This window comes from Furipterus horrens, unplaced genomic scaffold (assembly GCF_987537825.1).
Source record: "Furipterus horrens unplaced genomic scaffold, mFurHor1.1.pri manual_scaffold_7, whole genome shotgun sequence".
NCBI classification, from domain to species: domain Eukaryota; kingdom Metazoa; phylum Chordata; class Mammalia; order Chiroptera; family Furipteridae; genus Furipterus; species Furipterus horrens.
In genome coordinates, this window is record NW_028327177.1 from 70,247,416 (window position 1) to 70,269,884 (window position 22,469).

General features: G+C 39.3%; 1 protein-coding gene across 2 annotated transcripts; it reads left to right on the forward strand.

Annotated features, from left to right (window-relative positions):
* The first annotated feature begins 933 nt into the window (after positions 1 to 933).
* Positions 934 to 16,679, forward strand: CA2 (carbonic anhydrase 2). Of its 2 annotated transcripts, XM_090283788.1 has the most exons (7): positions 939 to 1,425; positions 2,457 to 2,654; positions 10,146 to 10,264; positions 10,727 to 10,819; positions 12,298 to 12,360; positions 13,981 to 14,136; positions 15,650 to 16,679. In XM_090283788.1, the coding sequence occupies exons 1-7, from the start codon at positions 1,392 to 1,394 to the stop codon at positions 15,767 to 15,769; spliced, it is 783 nt and encodes a 260-aa protein (XP_090139914.1). In that variant the 5' UTR covers positions 939 to 1,391; the 3' UTR covers positions 15,770 to 16,679. The 2 variants fall into 2 exon arrangements, with proteins under 2 accessions (XP_090139915.1, XP_090139914.1); XM_090283789.1 differs by lacking the exon at positions 12,298 to 12,360 and having other exon boundaries at positions 934 to 1,425.
* Positions 16,680 to 22,469: the final 5,790 nt, after the last annotated feature.

Consider the following 22,469-nt stretch of genomic DNA (forward strand, 5'->3'; position numbering starts at 1 on the left):
TGTAAAAAGCACTGTCCTGGGGCTCTCAGGTGACTTGACACATACCTAACTTTTTCAGACTTTTCACAAAGGCATCCTTACAGATAAATACTCTTAAGTAGGGTTTCATGATCTTGTCGTCATGATTTTGGATTGAATACTTTTTGTTTGAGGGACCGTCCTCTGCATTGTAGAGTGTTCAGCAGCACCTAAGACCAGCAGTACACACACCCCTAACTGTGACTACCAAAAGGTCTCCAGACCTTGCCAACATCCTCTGTGGGGCAAAACTGCTCCCATTTGAAAACCAATGCTGTAAGACCAGGCGGACTTTTATTCTTATTAAATTGTATTATTTCTTGGTGCCACATTTGGCAGCTTCATGGAATATAAAATATTTAAAATGCTGAAGTTGCTTTTTTTCTAGTGTCATTTGTTCCATTTAATCTTTCCATTCTTGTTCTGGTTAAACTTGAAATTTGGAAACAATGTTTCAGTTCTTTAATTTCTCTTAAAAACTCAATGGATTTAATTTCTTATAGAAGGTTTAAATATTAAACCTAGCTAACGTGAAAAAACAAAGCCCTTTGGGAACTACATTGTTAGAAGTCTGAAAAGCAGTTTACTAAGGGCAGGTGGGCTCATCTGCTTGTTGGATGTGGAATTAGTGCTCTCTCTGGTCGCTTCAATGAAGGGGCGGGAGGGTGGTAAAAAGCCCTAAAAACGCTGTGTTGCTAGGGCTGCCTGCGCGTGTTCGAAGCCCTGATGTGCGGTTGTCCATCACCTCCGCGCCTTCCTGAGCTTCATTTCACAGCCCGCCAGCGGGGGGCGCGGGGTTCTCGGCACGAGCCTCCGGACCGCATCCCTGTTTGTCCCAAGGTCACAGCTCCGGAACAAGCTTCCTAGCTGGGGCGGGGACAAAGAGGGTGGCCCTCGGGGCTAAGAACTTAATGCTGGCAGGGTCGCCGGGCTTGCTGCCAGGGATACAGTCACAATGGGCCAGGGTGAAAAGGCTCGGGGCCCGGGGCCCGCACAGTGGGCGCCTGCATTTGACTCTGCGCCCCGAGGGGGGGGTGCGCGTAGATGACCCACAGCACCGAGCGACCCCGAGCGCGGAGCCAGTGCCGCCCAGGAACCCGGGCGCAGCCACGGAGAAGTGATACCGACACAGCGGGCGCAACCGAACGAGCGCTGTCCCGCCCGGCACGCCCTGCGCGCCGGGACAGCGCCTCCTCCCTCACCTCCGCACCACCAGGTCCTCCCGGGCCCCCTCCCCGGCCACCCCCAGCACCAAGTTGGCGCGAGCCTATAAAATCCAGTGACTGCGCGACCTCAGACACACTGCGCCGGCCCCTAGCAGCCACCTCTGGACCCGCGCCAACTCCTGCGCTCCTCAAACCTTCCACATCACCATGTCCCACCACTGGGGATACGACCCGGACAACGGTGAGTGCACGGGATCCCGGCCAGGCCCTACACCTGCCCTGGTCGTGGACACCAGATCATGCGGCCCAGGTGCCCCGGCGCCAGTGCCCACCGTCCCAGCCCCAGTCCGGGCCCCATGCATGGGTGCCCCACCTCCCCGGCTCCGTTGGATGCCCGGAATCCCCGCAACCTACGCTTACAAGGCCCGGGGAGGGAGGGGGTGCACGCTAGGACAGTCCCTCCTGGGTCCCGAGCTGGGGACCGTCTTACCTGGACCTAAGAGAAGCGAGGAAAGATTGTAACTGGAAATGTTAGGCGTTGATGACAGAGAAATTAGGGATTCCTCCCCCCCCCCAACAAATACACACCCCATCCTCAGTGCCACCTGTGGCTAAGGCTCTGGCACCACCCATCCAGGGCATTTCGGGGGGCCGGTTAGAACCCATTGCTCTGATCTGAGTTCACCCTTTATCTTTGGACCCTAATGTCAGGGGATTACCAGGAGCCGGGTTTTACCAGGTATGGATCTGGTTTCTGTGAGCCTGCAGAGGCAACAGCAAGATGCCTCTTTAGGAGTTTGGGGCTTTCCAGGCTGTGGGGATCCAGGCCTTTAAGGGAGGGGATCGGCCTGAGCCGTGACTGCCCTCTATCCAGCACCAAGACAGGAGGACGCAGTCCTGGCCTGCTAGGTGTCTGAAGTGAGCTCAAATGTCCTAAATCTCAGCCACCAGCCTCGCGTTAGTGCCTGCCCATTGTTGCACTTTAGTAACACAAGTGTGAAAATAGCTAATAGTTGTATGGCGCTCACTATTTGTTCTAAGAGCTTTCCATGTATAGATGGTCATTCTCACAACAGTGTCTACAGGTAGATGCCATTATTAACCCATCATACAAATGGGGAAACAGAGGCACAAAGTGCTTTTCCAGAGGTTATTTAGCTCAGTGGTGCTGCCAAACCGGGAGCCAAGCATCACTGCCCTTTCTTAGGAGTATGGATGTGCCAGTTCCACCACTGAGGTCTCACATGTCCCTTCTGTCCCTTTCCAACCTAGGACCAGAGCACTGGTACAAGGACTTCCCCATTGCCAAGAGCAACCGCCAGTCCCCTATTGATATTGATACCAAAGCAGCCGTTCAGGACCCGGAGCTGAAGCCTCTGTGTGTTTCCTATGAGCAGGCGACATCCAGGAGGATCATCAACAACGGTCATGCTTTCAACTTGGAGTTTGATGACTCTCAAGACAAAGCAGGTTAGTGTTTTAAAAACTAACTAGTGCCTTGTATCCAAAAGCTGTTTTCCCAGATGAATGGGGGGACCCCTTCTCAGCCCTGCAAGAGCTACTCTAGGGACCTTCACAGGTGCCAGGCTCAGAGAACAGCCTGATGACCTTGAAGTGACCTGGGGCTGTTTCTCTCTGAATCAGTTCTGTTTCCATGTAGGCACTGAGAAACTGGGATATGCCTCTGAAAAGTCACAAAAGACAAGGTCCCTGGTAAGAAAGACAAACAATGATGAGTTTGCAAAATTAGAGCTTTTAAGATTCTGTCTAAAATATTTGTTTTCCAGAATGGATGCCTATCCAATAAAAAGTATATTTGAGTGTGATCTTCAAGGTAGCAGTGAGGAGACTGATGAAAACCTGACAATTTAAAACACCAAAATTATTGGAAAAAATAGTTCTGAATATTTTCTGGGCATTGGGTTGGTGTGATAAATGTGGCAGTGTATCTTGGTATATACCCAAAAATTCATTTTATAGATGAAGATGGTTTAGAGTTGGTAGATATACTTGGCCCATTAGTGACAAAACCAATTGCTATAATTTGTTTGTAATGAGGTAATTACAGGGTGCCTGTTGGATTTTTTTCGTTTGGAAATAGAACACCCCCATTCAGACATAGTAGCAGCCTTCTTTGCCCACTGGTTGATTTTATTGCCAGCACCCTATTTTCCTGAGTGCTGTCCTCTGAAAGTCATTGAATGCTGCTATGAGTTTTGGCACTGTGGGAGTGGGAGGAGCATTGGGAGAAAATAAGGAAAAAAAATTGAAGGTGCTCTCAAAACTGTACAGTAATGACCTATAGTACTAATATGTAAATGTAATCATAGCCATAATAGTAAAGCTCACTGTTCCTTTTCAGAGCCTATCTGATGATTCAATACAGTTTTGAAAAAAATTCTTCTTCCCTACTCCTTCCCCCTTTAAAATATTTTTGACACTAGGCTTTCTAAAATAGTGATTTTGGAAGACAATTCTATGGAGGATAATGCAGAGTTAATATGGAAATTTTTCAGCTGTGCCCTGGGTCACCTCATCCAGTATACATACACACACATTCATATATACATGCACACACGGAGGCACACATTCTGGCATGCTGTCATGATTTTTACTAGGTTTTGAGTATTAGATTCAGTAGAACGTGCTCACTGGAGACTCACCTTTGAGGGTTCTGCTGTATTGCCTTCCTAAGCTTGCCTCCCACTGCAAAGAAACAATGCTCTGATGATTAAGTTAAACGTAAGGGAAACAATTTCTTTCCTTCAGGTCAAGATCACAGTACGTATGTTTAGATTATAATAGGAATAGGACAAAGCCAAAGGTTTTGGCAACATTGTATATACAAAAAAGGCACTATAAAACTTCATGTTTCATTATTTAAAAATCAAGGGAAGTCAGCTACTTTAGTCTGTAGCTATCAGCTTTTGTTTTTCTTTAAAAGAGACACAACATCTGATCAGTGTTGCCAATGAAATCTTTGTTTTCAGAGGGTATGCCAGTTACATACCTCACTGGATGCTACATAGAAACCAGTATAAAATTATATGCCAACTGAATGCATAAAGTCGTTTTTGGAACAATGACAAAACAGATGGAGAAGAGGTAAATTGTTTTAGTAATATGTATTTTTAGAAAGTGTATTTCAGTATTTAGTCTGGCACCTATGAGCCTAGACTGGGGTCAGACAGGCCTGGGTTTAAGTTCCAGCTCTGCCACTAACTAGCTCAGTGGCCCTGAGAATGGCAGTAAATTGACCTAAGTTTTTGTTTTCTTTCCTGTGAAATTGGAGTAAGAGTAGTATCCACCACAGAGGAAAGAGTTTCTAATGAGCTCTACGATTATCTCCCATCACTTGATGGCATTTTAGTTTTATTTTTTAATGTTTCTGAATGTCCTATTTGTTATTAAAGCATGTACTGATTTCATATATGACATTACCATATAGTTATAAGTCCTACCATGAATCTGTCAAGTTATGATGGATTTTTACACAAACAGTAACTGATTAGAGCTTTCTACTTCTTTTATGAGTAACATGTATTATAAAAGTGGTGGCAGTGTTTAAATTGTAAAACATGAAGAACAAGTGGTTTAGGTAGGGGCTCAAACCCACATCTTTGGTGACACATGCATACTTCACTTAATTTTTATTTTAAAAATCCTTACTAAGACAATGAAATGCAAGATAAGCCAGGCACCCTGAGGGCAGGACAGAGGCTCCAGTCCCTGCCCTGTATCCAGAGCCCATGCTGGGGTTCCTAATCTAGTAAAATGGGGAAGTAATAGGTCTGATAGTCACTTTGATAAGTGAAACAAGGAAGTATTTCAGGGACTATGGAAACACAGGGAGGCTTGGGAGATGGCCTGAGTCAGTTAAGAAACCTTTCCGGGGTAGGTAAAGCCTCTGCTAAGGCGTGGAGGGCACTCCAGGTAAAGGAAGTAGGTAGGACAGGGGACTTGTGGGAACACAGTATCTGCTCTGGACAGGCAAGGAGGCTGTTGAAATGAACAAGCAAACAAGCGGAAGGTAGAAAAACCTGCTCTCCTTACATGTGAAAGACTCCTTTGTAACTCTGCCTAAACACTGCAACATCTTCAGCTGTTTTGGTTAAACAGGGAATCAATTTTTTCCTAGAATCCAGAATGCATTAAACATTGATGTTAAGGAAAAACACATCTACAGAATAAAAAAGCAAAGCCAAAGCAATTGTACCATGCAGAAAAACACTCTTTAGACTTTTTTTTTTTTTTTAAGATCGTGGACTCTCAGGTTAGCACTTAAAATAAACATGAAGAAACAGACGCCAGTGTATAAGAAACCTACTGGTCGCCTCCTTCCCAGTTTGTTGGAGTGAGACTACATGGTAATCACTTAGACATGGAAATGGAATAAAAATCTTTGAAAATAACCATAGTTAACATTTAGTGTGTACATACCATGTTTCAAAAAATTGATATGCTTTTCTGTACACTTAAGTCTCAAAATAATTTATCAGTTTGGTCACTCAAATTTTTAAGTTCACAGTTTAACACCTGTTTTTGTTAGAAGTTACTGTTATAGTACTAAAATTTTTTATATTATTTCGCACTTATTTTGTACTTTTAAATTCTTAAGTTCATTTCCTTTTTTTCCCTCTGAGATTTCAGTCTTCTAGAACTTATCACAGATTCAAATTTTCAAATATAACTAAATGTTATCATATAACCAAACTTAAGTACTTGGGAATCAGGGAATTAGCTGGCAGAATTTATTGGTGTGTTTAAGCTTGATGGAATTCTTTGTACATGTAGAGTTAGTTAATAGACTATAACTTGAAGCTTGGGTTAAAGCTCTCATCAGTCTTCTAAATTCCTTTAAAAATAAACCACGTTAAATTAATGAAAAACTATTAACTCTGTTACAGTTTCTTTTTCATTATTAAAAATAACTCACTTTGCTTGAGATCTTTTATTACTAGCTTTATCTGAGAGAAAAGAATAGTTGTAACAATTACAAATTCCTGCTAACTTATTAGCTTTATTAATGAGTTTAAAAATCTCCTACTTTCTTGAAAAGTTAGAGGCAAATATCATTAAAAAATCAATATCTGAAATTTTGGGCCAACCTATACACAACTCTCATCATTTGTTTTTTTCAAAATTGGAGTATTTTTATCTGTTTATATTAATTCAAGAAAGAAAAAGGAAGACAGCTGAGTTCTCCTGGGCTCAGCACAAGCAGACCATGGTCTGGATGATATGCTGGGTTTTCCTACTGGACTCCTGATTGCTTTTCAGGGACTTGCTTTTGAAACTTTAAAACTTTCCTTCCACAAATAATCTTAGGTTAAAAGGAAACATAACTACAACAAATGGAAGGATTTGTCATGCAAACTGTTCATGGTGTGGGCATAACCCTTAGTACCTACATGCAAAACTGACCACCACTGTATTCAATTATGTTCATGTCAAAAGTTTCTTTTTAAAATTTGTGCCATATACCTAAATCTAAAAACCTTTGTTTTCTTGAATTTTTACTAGTTTACTGTAGTCAAAGTGGGAGCTAAACATTTCACTCCTTTAGAAGAAATGGAACGTGAGCATCTTTTTCTTAGTTTTGTTGACATTGATATTCATTTTCTTAATTTTAATAGGTAGGCAGAGGGTTATTGAATACTGCTGAGAAAGCAAAACAGGAAAGAAGATTGTTCACCTGCTGAAACTGCTCTGTTTTTAGTGGACTTATTTATTTACTTCATTAATAGGAAATCCCTTAAACTTTAATTTTAAACCAAAGATCATTGTGTTAGTTTATTTGTGTTTTGAATCTAAGAGAGATTATTGACATCCACTGAGGTCTTTAGCTTATTTGGATGCATTTTATATTCAGTAGTAATAAAGTGATTAGAAAGAAAAAAATTCAAATATGTTAAATTTTCAGTTTTTAATTTGTATAGATGGCCTGATTTATCTCAGTATGATTGCTGTGACTGTCTTAATTTTCACAAATAACATATAGTTTACATAATTTTTCCATGTAAACTATATAGGAAGACAGATTAGTCTATAATGTACTTGGTACTTGTTTTGTTTTACGTATTTAGTTGGTACAACTGAGGGCAGATCATGAAAATTCAAACAAGCTGCAGCTCTTGGTGTTGAAATTTGAATTTAAGTTTAATAGAAAACCCATGTGTATCTGACCATCTCTCATGGAACACATGTCTGTGGTACAGTGAACCGTTGGCTGATCAGAGCCCCACTACATGTCTAAATTTTAGAGAGAGAAAATTATGCAGCCAGCAATTTCTTCTGTTTTTAAAAAATTATTTTTGCATTAGAAAAACAGGTTTATTTTTAAATGGGAGAATTTGAACAGTGACATGTAGCAATCAAAATATACAAATAAATAAGTAGATCTGTAATATAGCATCCACTTCCTGTCTTTCAACCAAATGTCATCTTTTCTGTTTCTCAAATAAAAAGACACATGCTACCTTTATTAGAGTTTATGGAAAGTTTTTATTATAACAGTGCTTTTGAGGGACTTCATTTGACTAGACTTCATGCTAAGAATTTTTGAGAAATAACCAACTAGTTGAAGAAGATCAGAAATGCTGCTTTTGATAGCAATTAAAATTTAGAAATTTAATAATCTTTTCGAATTACAACAGGCTTACAATTTACATGGCAACATAGTTTTATTTTAATAGGAGCTAAACAGGTATCTGATAGTAAGAGAGTGGCACTGATAATCATTGAACCCAGAGCATTTCTTTTCTATTCTTTTATTTTATCTTCTTTTCTTTTATTATTAGTAAGTCTTGTTTAATAAAATCTCATATATACTCTCGCTTAACTCTAAATGTTCTCTGAAATAATAAGATGGACTCTTAAGGGCTGCAAGGGAGTCAATAAGAAATAACACTAAGCTTTATTATCTTTAAATTTTAAGATTCTGCTATGATTCTTCACAGAAAGGGGAAACATTTACAAAGATCAGTTATCTAAGATGCTCATTTTGAATTTATTTGACTTATTTTGCCACTTGGTAGAATTAATGATGTTACAAATGATTTTTTTGATCAGCCATCTAGTTAGTAGCTTTAAAAAGTTATAAAGGAGTTAATTTCAATATCAATTCATTTCATAAACAAATATTTTGCTTTAAGGGTATATCATGAAAAATAGGAATTCTCTCATTTTTAAAAAAAGCCTATTTGGGATGATAAGGCTAATTCTTCATTTATAGAATTATGAGGTTAAAAAAAGAACTTTTGCAATTAATTGTTTTTAAGCTTGAAGAGATGTGATTTTTATCAGAATACATGCAAATTCATGTTTTTTAACAGATATGTAATATAACACTAATTATACTTTGGTTCTTTTTTTTCTCCTGCCCCATTGAAAGGCACAGCTGAGAGCCAGAGGTCATATTAGTAGCCACAGAAAGGCCCTCCACCTAATAAATATCTTGTATCAGCTTTATCTTTTCTTCAAATAGATGAGTGCATGTTGCTACCTTGTGAGCACATTTAGGTAAAGTGATTACAGCAAACTTTGTTGTTTAGCCAGACTTTGTCCCTTTGTTTTGCAATCCAAAGTAAGTTTGGGCTCATTATTTTATGAATTATAAACCAAAGTTAATAAAATATCCTTATGGGAATAAATTTTTTAATCCAAGTTCTGAAAAAAGAAAAGTAGAATTAAACTAATTTAAAAAGCTTTAAAATATAATGGTTAAGCCCCAGTTAGGTGACTTAGTTGGTTAGAGTGTCATCCCATACCAAAAGATTGTGGATTTGATTCCCAGTCAGGGCATATACCTAAAATGAGAATTTGATCCCTAGTCCAGGCCCATACAGGAGGCAACCAATCAATGTCTCTCTCACATCGATGTTTCTCTCTCTCTCTTTCTCTCTCTCTCTACTTTCCTCTCCTCTCTCTCTAAAAGCAATAAAACATATCCTCGAATGTGGACTGAAAATATATAAATACACAGGTTGGTTAAATCCCATTAATATATATATAAGCCAGATAAAAAGTTTCTTGGGATAGGGGAAGCAGTGATTTCTTCTATTTTAATCCTCTCTTAAGACACAACTAGTTAATTATCTACAAATAGACTAAAGTTTAACAATATGATTTGTAGTACTGATTTTACTGTAACAAAGTTCTGTTAATATCAGAATAGTAAAATCATGAGACAGTTATTAAAGTTAGAATTTGAAATTGTTGAAGGTAATAGAGCACCTCATAATGCCCATAGTAGGTGATCAATACTTAGTAATCAACAATTGATTGTACCCATTATACAGATGAGGTAGTTAAGGTCAGAAAGGTTAAATAAAAAAATTTAAGAGGACAAAGCTACTTGGTAGCTTTTGAACTTGAAATATCACTAAAAAATTTGGAAAGCCTATGTGAGGAAAATTGGCTTTTATAGCCTTAAGATCAAGAACTCCTATATTTCAGAAATTCTGTCATGTAGGTCTGGTATGAGAGGTTAGCTGTCCGGGCAGGCGAGTGGGAAGAGGTTCCCACATTTGCATGAGTGTGCATGAGACCAGTTCTGGCCAGCAATGCCTGGAAACTGACTTCCTCTGTTACTGACAAGAGGAATGAATAGTTCCCTTAAAATTTCCTCTCTTTGACCCTGAACCTGTGACCCCAAAGCAAACCCAGGAGAAAAGCGTCACTGTGCTCAGAAAACAGATGGGAAAAGCATTCATCCTTTAAGCAAAACACTTGAGGAAAAAAATAGTTGAAAATATTTTGTTCAGCACTGTGGATCAAACCTGAGTGAGGATTTTGTTTCAGAGTAAAAATGTTGCTATGGGCATAAATGTAGTACATACTATAAAATGGGATTAAAATGTAATTTTATAGTCTTTGTTTCATGAGCACATATATGAGTATGTATGTGAATACACATGTGTACACACAAACACATATACATCGTATATTTTTACATTTCAGTGCTGAAGGGGGGACCCCTTGCTGACACATACAGACTTGTCCAGTTCCACTTTCACTGGGGTTCATCTGATGGGCATGGCTCTGAGCACACTGTGGATAAAAAGAAATATGCTGCAGAGGTAACATATGCTTATTTTCTTTCTGGGAAAAATGCAAAATGATATTTAGCATTAATTTTGAAAGCTTAATTTTGTAACTTCGACTCAAACCAGGGGAACCACTTCTTTAACAAAGCACCTTCACATTTGCTTATCATCTGCCTTACTTTGTGATATTACAAGTCACACTGTAAAAGCTTCTCCGCTACATCCAGGGACAGTATTTGCACAAGTGAATGAATTCAAGTGGGAGGACCCTGTATTCATATGAATCTAGAAACAGAATTTGTGTCTTCCCTCAAAATATGCAGCTCCTTGTCGATGAAATCACTTGCTAGTATGCCAAGTAGTGGGTAATTAGAATTAAAATGAGAGAAAGGTTTATATTTAAAATTGCCTTTAGCTATGAGAAGAGCCCACTGGGGACAGTCTGTACCTCTTGTCCTGTACATCATCGTTGTTTGTGATTTGTCTCTGCGGCAGCTTCACTTGGTTCATTGGAACACTAAGTATGAAGATTTCGGAAAAGCTGTGAAACAACCTGATGGACTAGCTGTTTTGGGTGTTTTTTTGAAGGTTAGTGGATGGCCCAATTCCCCCCCCCCCCTGCTGTTTTCAGGAAAGAGTAAACAGATAAGATATTTCTGGCAAACAGGACATTCTACAGAGAGCCTGGGAAATGCCTTTGGCTCTGAAGTACTTTCAGGCTTACTTCATATCTGCTAGTCAGGGTGGAAATGGGACAGAAGACAATTTGAGTGATGTTTATGAGGTACTATTTAGATGTGAATGTGAAGATGTATACCTGCGAGAGGTGAAATGAGGAAGAGATATACTGCCTGTGTCTACTAGTTTTCCTTTTTTTAAAATTCAACCTGAAGCTGGATAGTGCTGTTTTATGATTAACGACTATGGGGAAGGAACAAACTTCCCTCTGTTCCCAAGGTTCTTCTGGCTGGTCTGATAATCAAATAGACATGAGAAAAGATAAAATAACCAAATTTAATACATATATATGTATGGAAACCCTATATACCTGAGAGAGTCAGAGACTCACATGAAGGAGAGGTTCAGAGATAGAAAGAGAACAAGGGTTTGTTAGACATCCTGAGCTAGGGATGAGGTAAGGTGCCTTGGGGGCTTCAAAATGTCATTGCAGGGTGATAAGTTTATCCTACTCTGTAGCTGTGTCAAAAGGAGTTATCTCTGATAATCACTTACAGGCAAGACCTCTCACTCAAATTATTCTGGGTAGTTAAGGTAGGGAGGCAGATTTGAGTCTATTGCTAAAGTTGACTTTAGTTAAAAAATCTGCATACCACAGAGGCATATCATGGAATGACTCATTTGGACCCCCACATAATGCTAAATGAAGACCAAGTGTTGCAAGGGTGAAGGACAGTGGCTCCATGTTGGGGAATTTCAGGCAACAGTGGACAAACAGGTTGAGCTACCCTCTAGACACTTGTGAAGCCAGTGGAGAACTGTCTGGGCTGTGAGTCATGGGCCTGGAACTATGTCAAGGCGGGAGCTATGCGTGCATGAAATCATCCAAGGAAAGCACAAAGAGGGAGAGAACATGGCTGCTGAGCAAGCAGCCTTAAGAAACTGCAAAGTGTAAGGCATTTAGGGCAGCAGGAAAGATGCTGATTACATGACAAAAGGAACATGAGGGATTCAAGAAGCAGAAGGGCAGAAAGAGAGCCAAAGGAGAGAGAATGTGCAAAGTGAGGGAGGGCCACAGGTAAAATCCTGAGAGAAGATTAAGGTGAGCACATGACCAGTGTTCTTTTTTTTGCAGTTGGAAGGCACTGTTGACACTTTGTCGAGAGGGTTCTTTCAGGAGAACTAGAGGCACAGAAGCCATGGCGGTTGTCAGCATTAGCAGTAATGTCATGGTGCCTGTGTAATCACACTAAGACTGACAGGTGCCATGTAGCAAGTGCAGGGTTTTAGTTTACTATTTGGGGAAATTTTATAATAGAGCTGCCCGAATCCAAACTGGTGTTGTATCACCTGGAAAACAGTATCTTGCCCCTTGTGTCTTTCTATAGATTGGCGATGCTAAACCAGGCCTACAGAAGGTCATTGATGTGCTGGGTTCAATTAAAACAAAGGTACAGTTGAATTTTCTGCTACCTTCTAGTAGGGATCTGTTTTCCATACCCCACTGGCTTTGGACAATTCTTTTATTTAAATTGGATAGTTTCAGTTTGACATGTAGCATTTGGATGAGAGATTAATAAAGATCAAGAATTGCTTATATATTTATTTAACTCTTATTTATCCAAAAGTTGATCTTTATGTTAGTCTAATTTTTAGACTTTTACTTATGTAATCTTGTTTTCCTTCATTCAACCACCCATATACAAGAGGCAGAGACTCATGATTAAAAGGAGAGTATAAGACCATCTGCTCAGTCATTCATACAGCAGGTATTTCTTGAGTACTTACTGTGTGCCTGTCACTTAATATTGGTGGGTTGGCCAAAAAGTTGGTTTAGTTTTTTCTGTAAAATAAAAGATACATTTTTCATTTTCATCAATACCTTTATTGATTTGGATATTTTGAGTATTTTTGGCTATCTCCCACATAGTGTAACAATGATTGTTCTCAATTAATGTCTTGATTTGATTGCTATCAACCTCAACTGGTCCACCCAGCTGTGGAGCATCATCCAGCAAGAAATCTCCAGCACTTAACTTTGCAAACCACTTTTGACACACTTGAGATCAGTTACAGCACCTTCTCATACACTACATAAATCTGTTTTCACATTTCAGTTGTGTTTTTACCTTTCTTGAAATAATAAAGCATACTATGCTGAAAATGTTGTGTATTTTCTTTCATCTTCACTATTCAAATGGCTACACAATAATCCACCAATTTTGATTTTTTTTAATGCACACTGTTATGACAGCTATCATAATACAATCAAACAAAATTGTTTTGAATGAAGTTAAAGACAACTAAACGCTACTAGAACCATCTTAGGGAAAAAACCAAAGACCTTTTTTTGCTAACCCAATACAATGTGAACATGATGAATAAGGCCCTGCTTCATGGAGGTTTATATTCTGTGACCTCCTTGAATTGATTAATCCCATATTAAAGTTCTTTCAATAGCACAGCTGTGTTGAGGTCATTGGACATCTGTATAAATTGAATACTGCAATCACCAGTGACAGCCCTGACTTCATGAAGCTCATCCTCAAATTGAAGCAGCCTCTATCTTCTGAAATGCTCACCTATTACTTCTAGCTTGACCCCCTTGAATTATATAGAATAAACCTGATCTGAAAACACTAACTCAAAAAGATACCTGTACCCATGTTCACTACAGCATTATTTTACAACACAATAACCAAGACATGGAAACAGCCTAAATGTCTTCCAATGAATGAACAGAAAAAGAAGATGTGAAATATTATTCAGCCATAAAAAGAATAAAATCTTGCCATCTGTGACAACCTAGATGGTCCTTGGGGGCATTAGACTAAGTAAAATGAGTCAGGTTCTCGTGTTCATCTCTGTCAATCTATATTTCTAAGTCAAATGCCTTTTGTTAAGCTCTTTTTGTTGTTTTCTGGTGAATGTGGACTTCTCTTTAAAAAAAAAATAGTTTTGTGACTATTATTATTCCTGCTTCTTATTCCAATCATGTGACACTTTTTTTTTTTTTTTTACCACTCAGACTGATGTGACACTTTTAATATGAGTATTTGTCTTTGTGCTAGGGTAAGAGTGCCACCTTTGTTGGCTTTGACCCTCGTGGGCTCCTTCCTGAGAGTTTGGACTACTGGACCTACCCAGGCTCCCTGACCACCCCTCCTCTCCTGGAGTGTGTGACCTGGATTGTGCTCAGGGAACCCATCAGCGTGAGCAGTGAACAGGTCGGTTTTCTCCAGGTGTGGCATGCAGACCTGGTGTCATCCTCCTGCTGCTTCTGGCTGTGGAATTAGTAAGCACAGAGCTGAGCAAATAAACATGCAATTAAACATTGTTATTAATCATAACCTTAGGCCATAAAACTGGACAAAGTTGAGGATTAGGTGAGAAAAGTGTGTGTCACCTAATAAATTCTTCTTTTGTGTAACCAAGAAGACAAAGACCTAGGGCAATGAGATTTCATGCACAAGGTTACACAGTATCAGGATAATCCTCAGCTTCCTGCTCACTCACATTAAGCTTACTGCCATTTCATTAATGTCCAAATGTTCCTGAATTCCAATGAAGGGGAGAGTCAGACCTTGGAGAAAAGGTATCTATTAAAACTCAGTCCACATAGCTAGAGGTATGGGACAGACACCTTACCTTCCCAACAGTGTGGTGGTCTGTTATGTTCAATGATTAATGCACTGTAGTCACAGTAGTGCAGGTGCAGTCACCGTCATCAACTTAGATTGAAGTTGACTTCACGGGGGTAACCATGGGAATATTACTGAATGAAAGAGATCAGGTGAAAGGCCATTGACTCATGCCCGCTAACCTTCTTCTTCATTTCAATCAAGTCTCACTTAGAGAAGGGGAAGAATTACTTTTCAAAACAACCTCCAAGGATGTGGAAGATGGGTTGAGAAATGTCTGTGTCCCCCATGGGGCCAGGGAACAAATTTTTAAGAGAATAAAAATCAACCAAGACAAGGACTGAACTCCCAGCTTGGGCCCATTGATCCCTGTTTTTCTGTATAGTTAATTAAACAGAGACACTGGCCTACCTTTCCAACACTGGGCTTACAGTTCCTGGACCACTTTAATTGTGCACATGCTGTATTTTACCTTCCCTGGGGCAGAAAACAAAATTTTAATTTCCCTCTAGAATTGTTGTTTTGTTTTAAAAGATTTTACTTATTTCTTTTTATAGAGAGAGGAAGGGAGGGAGAAAGAGTGGGAGAAAACATGGAAGTGTGAGAGATACATCGATCCATTGCCTTTCACATGCCCCCAACTGAGGATCCAGTCCACAATGTAGGCATGTGACTTGACTGGGAATCAAACCAGTGACCTTTTGGTTTGCAGGCCAGCCCTCTATCCACTGAGCCATAACAGCCAGGGCCAGAATTATTGTTATTATTTAACATCTCAGAGGTATCTTATAGGCATTTGATTATAAAATCAAAAGGCAAACAGAAAGTTAACAGAAAATGTCCTTCCAAATGACAGCAACAATTTTGTGTCTATTTTATAGAAATGGATTTTTTAAAATAAAAGCATATATATATATATATATATATATATATATATACATAATTATATATCTACTTGGAATCAAACTAAATGTGAACATGGATATATGGTACTGTAAATATTGGGGGATGTGTATTTCAAGATGTAATGCAACACATAAGTCAATACTCTTGTGAAACTTTTATTTTTAATTTTTAAATCTTTTCTTGTGTCTTTTAGATAATGAAGTTCCGTCAGCTTAGCTTCAATGGGGAGGGGGAAGTGGAAAAACCTATGGTGGACAACTGGCGCCCGGTGCAGCCCCTGCATGGCCGGCAGGTTAGGGCGTCCTTCAAATGAGATGGTCCCAGGGCCAGTGTCCATAGGCAAGTCTTTGGGATTCCCTGCAGCTGAGCACAAATCTGCTGGGTGATTTGGACCCTGGCCTCTTGGTGTCTGGTTTTCCAGGCCCTTCATCTCTTGCCTGACATGCTTACTATTAAAGTGGGAAGAGCTAGACCAGATGTCATGCTCAGTAGAATTGCTATGACTGGTGCTTCACTTATAGGTGTGGCCTTTCTGTAACAGAAAATATAATAAAGGGATAGGAAAAGGTACCTTGACTTTGTTCACAACATGTGGATGTTGAGCACTCACACTAAAATGTTATTTTTAGTAAACAGGAACATAGATTGAGCTAAAATTCATATCATGAGATAAGCCAAGCTGTGTGATCTAAATCAGGTAAAATATTCACGATTCTGTGTAACATAAACCAGACAAAATAAGTGTTCTTGACTACAAGATGTTTTTTGAAAGAGACATTTTAAAATTCTTATATATTTATAGAAAAGTTATCTTAAATATGAATTCTATTGTAATTTAATGACTTTGGAATTACAGAGGTGTATATGAGGCATAATTTGTAAAAATTGTTATAGTTGTGATACAGAATATATTTCCATCCAGATAATATATCCTAAGTTAATAAATGTTATATTCGCTAATAAAATTTGGAATTCTCTTTTGGGTGATTGTATTTCATGCTGAGCAGTGTGTAATAATGGAGGAGCAAGTGTGTACTTTTATAATTCACATTAATTCATTGTTAGTAATAAGTCATCATCGTTGGCTTACCCATGACTGAAGGCATCTCCACAAAGGAAAAAACCCTGAAGGTTATTTTCCTATTTGCATCAAGGGAGGGAAGGTGGAACATAATGAATTAATATATGCCCCTTGAAAATAAAACAAATGGCGTCTCAATCTACTCTGGTTTAAGCAAGTTTTCTAGATATCGTATCTCTACTCCCAAACAGGCCCACACAGAGGGTATGCCTGAGTGGCTGGGAAGCATGCCTCAATTTGCAAACCTTTTCCTGGCCATTACTGACCTCTGACACGGAGTGGCTAGCCTGGGCTTGCCCAGGTCAGCATCTGCGTGTGCTGACATCTGCTCATCTGGTCTTGGAGGGGTCTGTATCTGAACTTATCTCTGCTGGTTGCAAAGTCCTGTACCTAGGGAACAGAGTATAAAGGATGCCCTAATCACACAGGAAGAATCCCACAAGGACAGCCTGCCTTTTCTTACCAGGTCATGTGTGTTTCCCTCCCTCAACACCCAGATTTGATTGTGAAAAGGACGGGAGCACAGAGACATGGGCTCTGACATCTTCCCTCTTCCCCTCCCCCCTTTCATGCTGGGTCAGAAAGCTGGTTGTCCCTTCCTCCTGTAGGTCAGGAGTGTCCATCACACAAGCAGCACTGACCTGGACCCTTCCCCAGGGTTGTAAGAGCAGATGGGATGCACAGAAGGAAGAACTGTTTCACAGCAGGGGATGCTGGTGATGGATACACAACCATGTGAATATGCTTACCACTACTTAATGCGTAGTACAGTTAAAAGTGAAATGGCAAATTTTATAATGTTTTAAAGAGTCTAATGGAAATTACTTTTATATTATCTAGTGGTTCATTTCTCACTTGTCAGTTGAAAACAGGCATATTTTGCACAAAACAGACAGGTATTTATAAATCTCACTTAAAAGTTGGAGAGGCCCTCAATCAAGCCTATGGCACCAACAGGAAGGGGACTAAAGGATGACAAATGCCACTTGGTCGTGCTGGGTTCTGCAGTATGATAGTCTGGATTCAATGCCTGGCTTTCCGTCTCTTAGCTGCACAAATTGGGGCAAGTTCTTTAAGCTCTTTAAATCTTCTTTTCCTCATCTGTAACATGAGGATTATAATACTAGTGATCCCATCAGATTCCTGTGAACTAATGCATGTAAACTACATGCTAACACACTTTGAAAGCACTAAAAAATAACAGCTATGGCCAGTAAACAGAATTATGGACCCCAGAAATGATTAAAGGGGAAAGCTTTCAGTATTAGTCCAATGCAGACCAGGCCACTGCTCACACTGTGAATGACTTTATGTCATCTTCCTTTGTTCCTCCTGGTTCTCAGGATATCCTCTATCTCCTTTCTTGGATGATACCTCAAGAATTCATGCATATCCTGACCATTCTGTGAAGCTTTTCCTATTTATAGGAACCAAAAATACCAGACGGATGAAAAATAAGCATTTATCCCATTTGCTTCCGAGTATAGAAAGCACTTATGCAACCAGAAATAAAATCCAATTGCTACCTTATTGCACTGCCTTCTGCAACATACATTGAAGGGTATATTTTTAAACTTTTGGCCAAGGAAACCATACCGGAGTCCCTCCCAGTGGGTCAGCAGAACAAGTCTGCAGCTACTGGGCAGGTAGAATCTGAGACAAGCTCCCATTTGCCAGGATTTCCTCCCCTTTGCTCTCATTTTGATTTTTTTTGAAAGGTAGACAATCAATTTATTTCAGATTGACATTTTTACTTGTTTTATTACTGACCACTCTGGGAGAAATTGATGACTTCAGAGACTTTATGTGACAATAACATGTAGGTGCCAGCTTTGAGGAAAACAATATTTCAAATACATTGTTGTTTTCAATATGGGTTAATAAATAAGGTGCCAGAAAGACATAAAAATGAGAATGTTTTGAATAAAAAAGGGAAGTTTAGAGTAGGAAGTACAGTTCTTAGAGTCCTACTGAGAGACAGGTATTCCAACTATGTGACCTTGGACATGCTGCTTAATGATTCAGATCTGTTCCCTCGCCAGAAGGTGGGGATTATAATATATATCAGAGTGTTGATGACAAGTAAGTAAGATATGGTCGAAGGGCAGTGTGGTCTGGCTCATAGGAAATGCTTAGTAGATGGTTGTGCTCATACATATACTCAAAATAAGATCTGTTTTCTCATCAAACAAAACCAAGTCCATGTCCTCACCTGAGGATCGAAGCAGCCCCCACCTGGCTGATACAGGTTGAGTAAGGAAGAGGTTCAGAGTGTGAGGTTGGCTATGCTGCCATGTTTGAATACTGGTTCTGCTGTCCCTCACTGTGAGATGACAGGTAAGATATGTAACTTACCCTGGCTTCAATTTCATCATTCAGTGGAGATAATTGGGATATCTAGTTGTTAGGGTTGTTTTGAGGATTTAAAGAGGTATCCCAGGTAAAATTTTTAACACCATTCCTTGTTAATGGTGAGTGCTCAATAAGTGTGAGCTAAGGTGATTAAGAATTTATTGACTCAACCTTGCAGAGATCCATTTCACAATGTAGCTGAATTTTTTCAAGGTTCATGAAAATGTTTAACTAAACAGGTGAACACCAGGCTGCCTCCCACATCCACGCCGAGGCTTTCATGTCATAACAAAGTCAGCCATACCACAAGCCCAGTGGAATGCCAGTTCTTCAGAGTACAACTCAAGGAACATACTCAAGGCTGGACACCACCCACAGACAAATGGTCTATTAACTGTGGAATGACAGCCCTGGAATGAATGTGTGGGACACAAGCAACAGAGGGAGAGATAGAGCTGTCAGGGGCTGACAGGTGCCATTGCTGATTTTTCTGCTGACCTAGTTGAGTTCAATGAGCAGTTTGGGGAGCAGCATTCCCAAGCATTTCCACAGTCTTTTCTAGTACGCCAGTAAGCAGGCCTTCAATGAATTTGCTTCATTTTTATTTGCCTACCTCTCAGGTAAATTTGCCAGTTACAAAATAGTTGTTCTAGCCATGAGGTTACAAGATGTGTTTTTAGAAAATTCCACTGTCCTTTAAATAATTTGTGGAATACATATGGCAAATTTTTATGACTGCAACAGAAATTCAATAGAAATTTGAGAAAAGCACAATCTAGAGTCCCTGTGTGTATATATTATATATAAATTTTTGTCTTCACAAGAGGCATTTTCACAGAATACTTGTGTAGGTGCCAAACTGAATGAAGTAAACACTTATCAAGCTACACTCATGTTCCTGATTTCTTAAAATGTATTTGCTGAGAAACTTTCATTTGGGGGGAAGCGGTGAGTCTCCTGCCCACAACCTGTGTTTCAGCAGCACTGTTAGCTCAGGGTCTCTGGGACCAAAAGGCAGAGCTGTTTCTGCATGCATCAGAATGGGGTACAGCAACCGGTGTGCCACACTTCTATAATTTTTAGAGAAAATCAAGCTCTAACAGCTCTGTTAGTTGACAAAGATATTTTGTATAAAGTAAGTAGTGCATGAATTTGGATTTGTGTCAATTCATTGAATCTTCGAGGAGAAACAATTCACTTTCAGACCTCTTAAATGTATTCTGATACATCTGGATTTCAAATAGTTTTCTTTTAAAAATACTTCTAAATCAACACTTTATACAATTTTCCTTTGCTCTTCAGGAATTGGAAGCAAAACCTTAGACTTATGTTGAAATGGGTTGGGCAGAGCATTAGCTAAACTCCATGCTTGCAGCCAATTAGATCATGGAGTTCAAGACCTAGGAAGTAATGTACTGGCCACCATCACACTGCCAGTTCCCCCGTCAGACAGACTTTCCTTATGAAGTAGACCAGAGACCACAAAGAGGATTGTCTAACAGTCAGAGGAGGGGGCAAACAGCACACAGAGCCTGTGGCACAAGGACCTGGAGGCCCAGAGTGAGGCGGACAAGCCATGCTAGAGCTGTGGGGTCTCTGCTCACCCTGTTTCTGTCACTGCATATAAATTCTTAGCCTCCCTTTCCTCCAGGTGACCTGAGTTGTTCTTTCCTCCTGATAACCCAAAGTGCCTACCACACACAGAAACAGAGGCCAGTGCACCTCCATGACAACTAGCACCCCCTCCTTAACACAGGGCTCTGAGCAAGAATTCCAGTCTTTCACGAATGCACAGGGAAAGTCTCTGATGAATTCTTCATTTTAAAATCTAAACAAGGCACGACTTAAATGTGTCTCTTCCACCAAGATAGTGGCAAAACTGTTTAGTTTTTGTCTCTATTCCTTGAAGACTTCGTAAATGGATTACAAATCTGTTTTGAATCAGAGGTGCAGAATTTCTTCCCATGTGTTATGCCCATGTGAATGACACATGACATGCAGTCAACAGCTAAGGTGAAATGGTGTTAGCAGAGTTCTAAGAATTTTTACATAACACCATTATTTTTCTTCTTCAAAATAAATATAAGCAAAAAATAAAGCCATATGTCATAACTATGTGACAACATTTTTGCCAACATTTGTGATGATATTATATTTAACTGGTGGAGTTTGAATTTGGTTAGATCAGGCACTGACTCCAGATACACTATATAAGGAAATTAACTTCCCTGATCATCAATTTTGCCATCTTCAAAAAATGTAGATAGTAACTTTAAGAGACCTTGCATGAGAGCCAGAAAAGACAACTTATTTTAAAGGACTGAGAAGAGGAGTGCCTGACATGTGACTGATCAGTGATTATTAGCTTCTTTCCTCCCTTCCTCCCTCTTTCTCTCACATTCAGTTATTAATAAGATGATGTTCTTTCTCAGATACCTTACTTGATCTTTATAACAATGTGCTAAGGAAGGTATGATTAACATCCCTGCTTTACAAATAGGCAACTGATACCCATGGGGATTGAGTAAGTCACTTACTGTCACATCAGTAGAAGGGAAAATGCTTATGAACCAGTATAACACATGGCAGAAATTCAGTCAATGCTTGTTGACCCTGAAAGGACAGACATTTAAAACAAATGCTGGTTCTTTTCTGCATTCTTAAGTCCTACCGTGCTAAATGAGTGAACATGTATGTGTGACATTCAGTGTAAAGGTTGTTCATCTATTATTTTACTTATCTGATATTTACTGAATATCTATGATGTACTAGGCACTGTGCTAGGTGATAGGGGAAAAAGATTAGTAAAACATAAAGCTTGACCTTAACACAATTTTCTACTTGCACCCCAAAATGTTAATGGTAGAACATATAAGCATTGATTAAACATAGATGTTTTTCCAGATTCACTAGAAGAACCACTAACTACTTTGACTGAAAAAATTTCTCTTAGATACTTCAATAAAACAATAAAGGAGAAAAATGTGTTAGACTAATAACACAATATAATTGGAGAAGATTGATCTCACTCATGCTTAAAGAGTTAAAAATGGCAGACAATTTAATATTCTATTCAGGGAAAATAACTGATTACTTACAAAAATAAATGCATAAATAAGTGAAGCCTCAGGTTCACTCATTTAGTGCTGTAATATCTAAGAATGCAAAAAAGAAACAGTATATGTCATAAAAGGTTTTATATTTTTAAGGTCAACCAGCATTTACTGAATGCCTGCCATGTGTCATTACTGTTTCATAGGCATTTTCCATTCTACTTGTGTGACCATTAAGTGATTTACTCAGTCCCCATGGGTTATCAGTTGCCCATCTGTAAAGCAGGGATGTTAATCATACCTTCCTCAGCACATTATTATAAAGATCAAGTAAGGTATCATGAGGAAGCACTTGGCACAGTCGCATGCATGTAGTAACTTTTCAGTAAATGTTTGTTAAATATGAGTCTGAATCATATAATTTCCCCTATTATTTTTATATGCTTTAAAGCTGAAACATCTTCCATAGTCTTATTAAAAACACGTATTGTCAGACATAGAGGCAAACTCTTTTTTCAGCAGAGAAT

Bases quoted from the DNA above. Each gene is read 5' to 3' on its own strand.
- CA2 (XM_090283788.1), top strand. From the start codon at position 1,392: ATGTCCCACCACTGGGGATACGACCCGGACAACG. The intron at 1,426-2,456 runs GTGAGTGCACGG...TTTCCAACCTAG, and splicing joins GGGATACGACCCGGACAACG to GACCAGAGCACTGGTACAAG. The intron at 2,655-10,145 runs GTTAGTGTTTTA...TTTACATTTCAG, and splicing joins TGACTCTCAAGACAAAGCAG to TGCTGAAGGGGGGACCCCTT.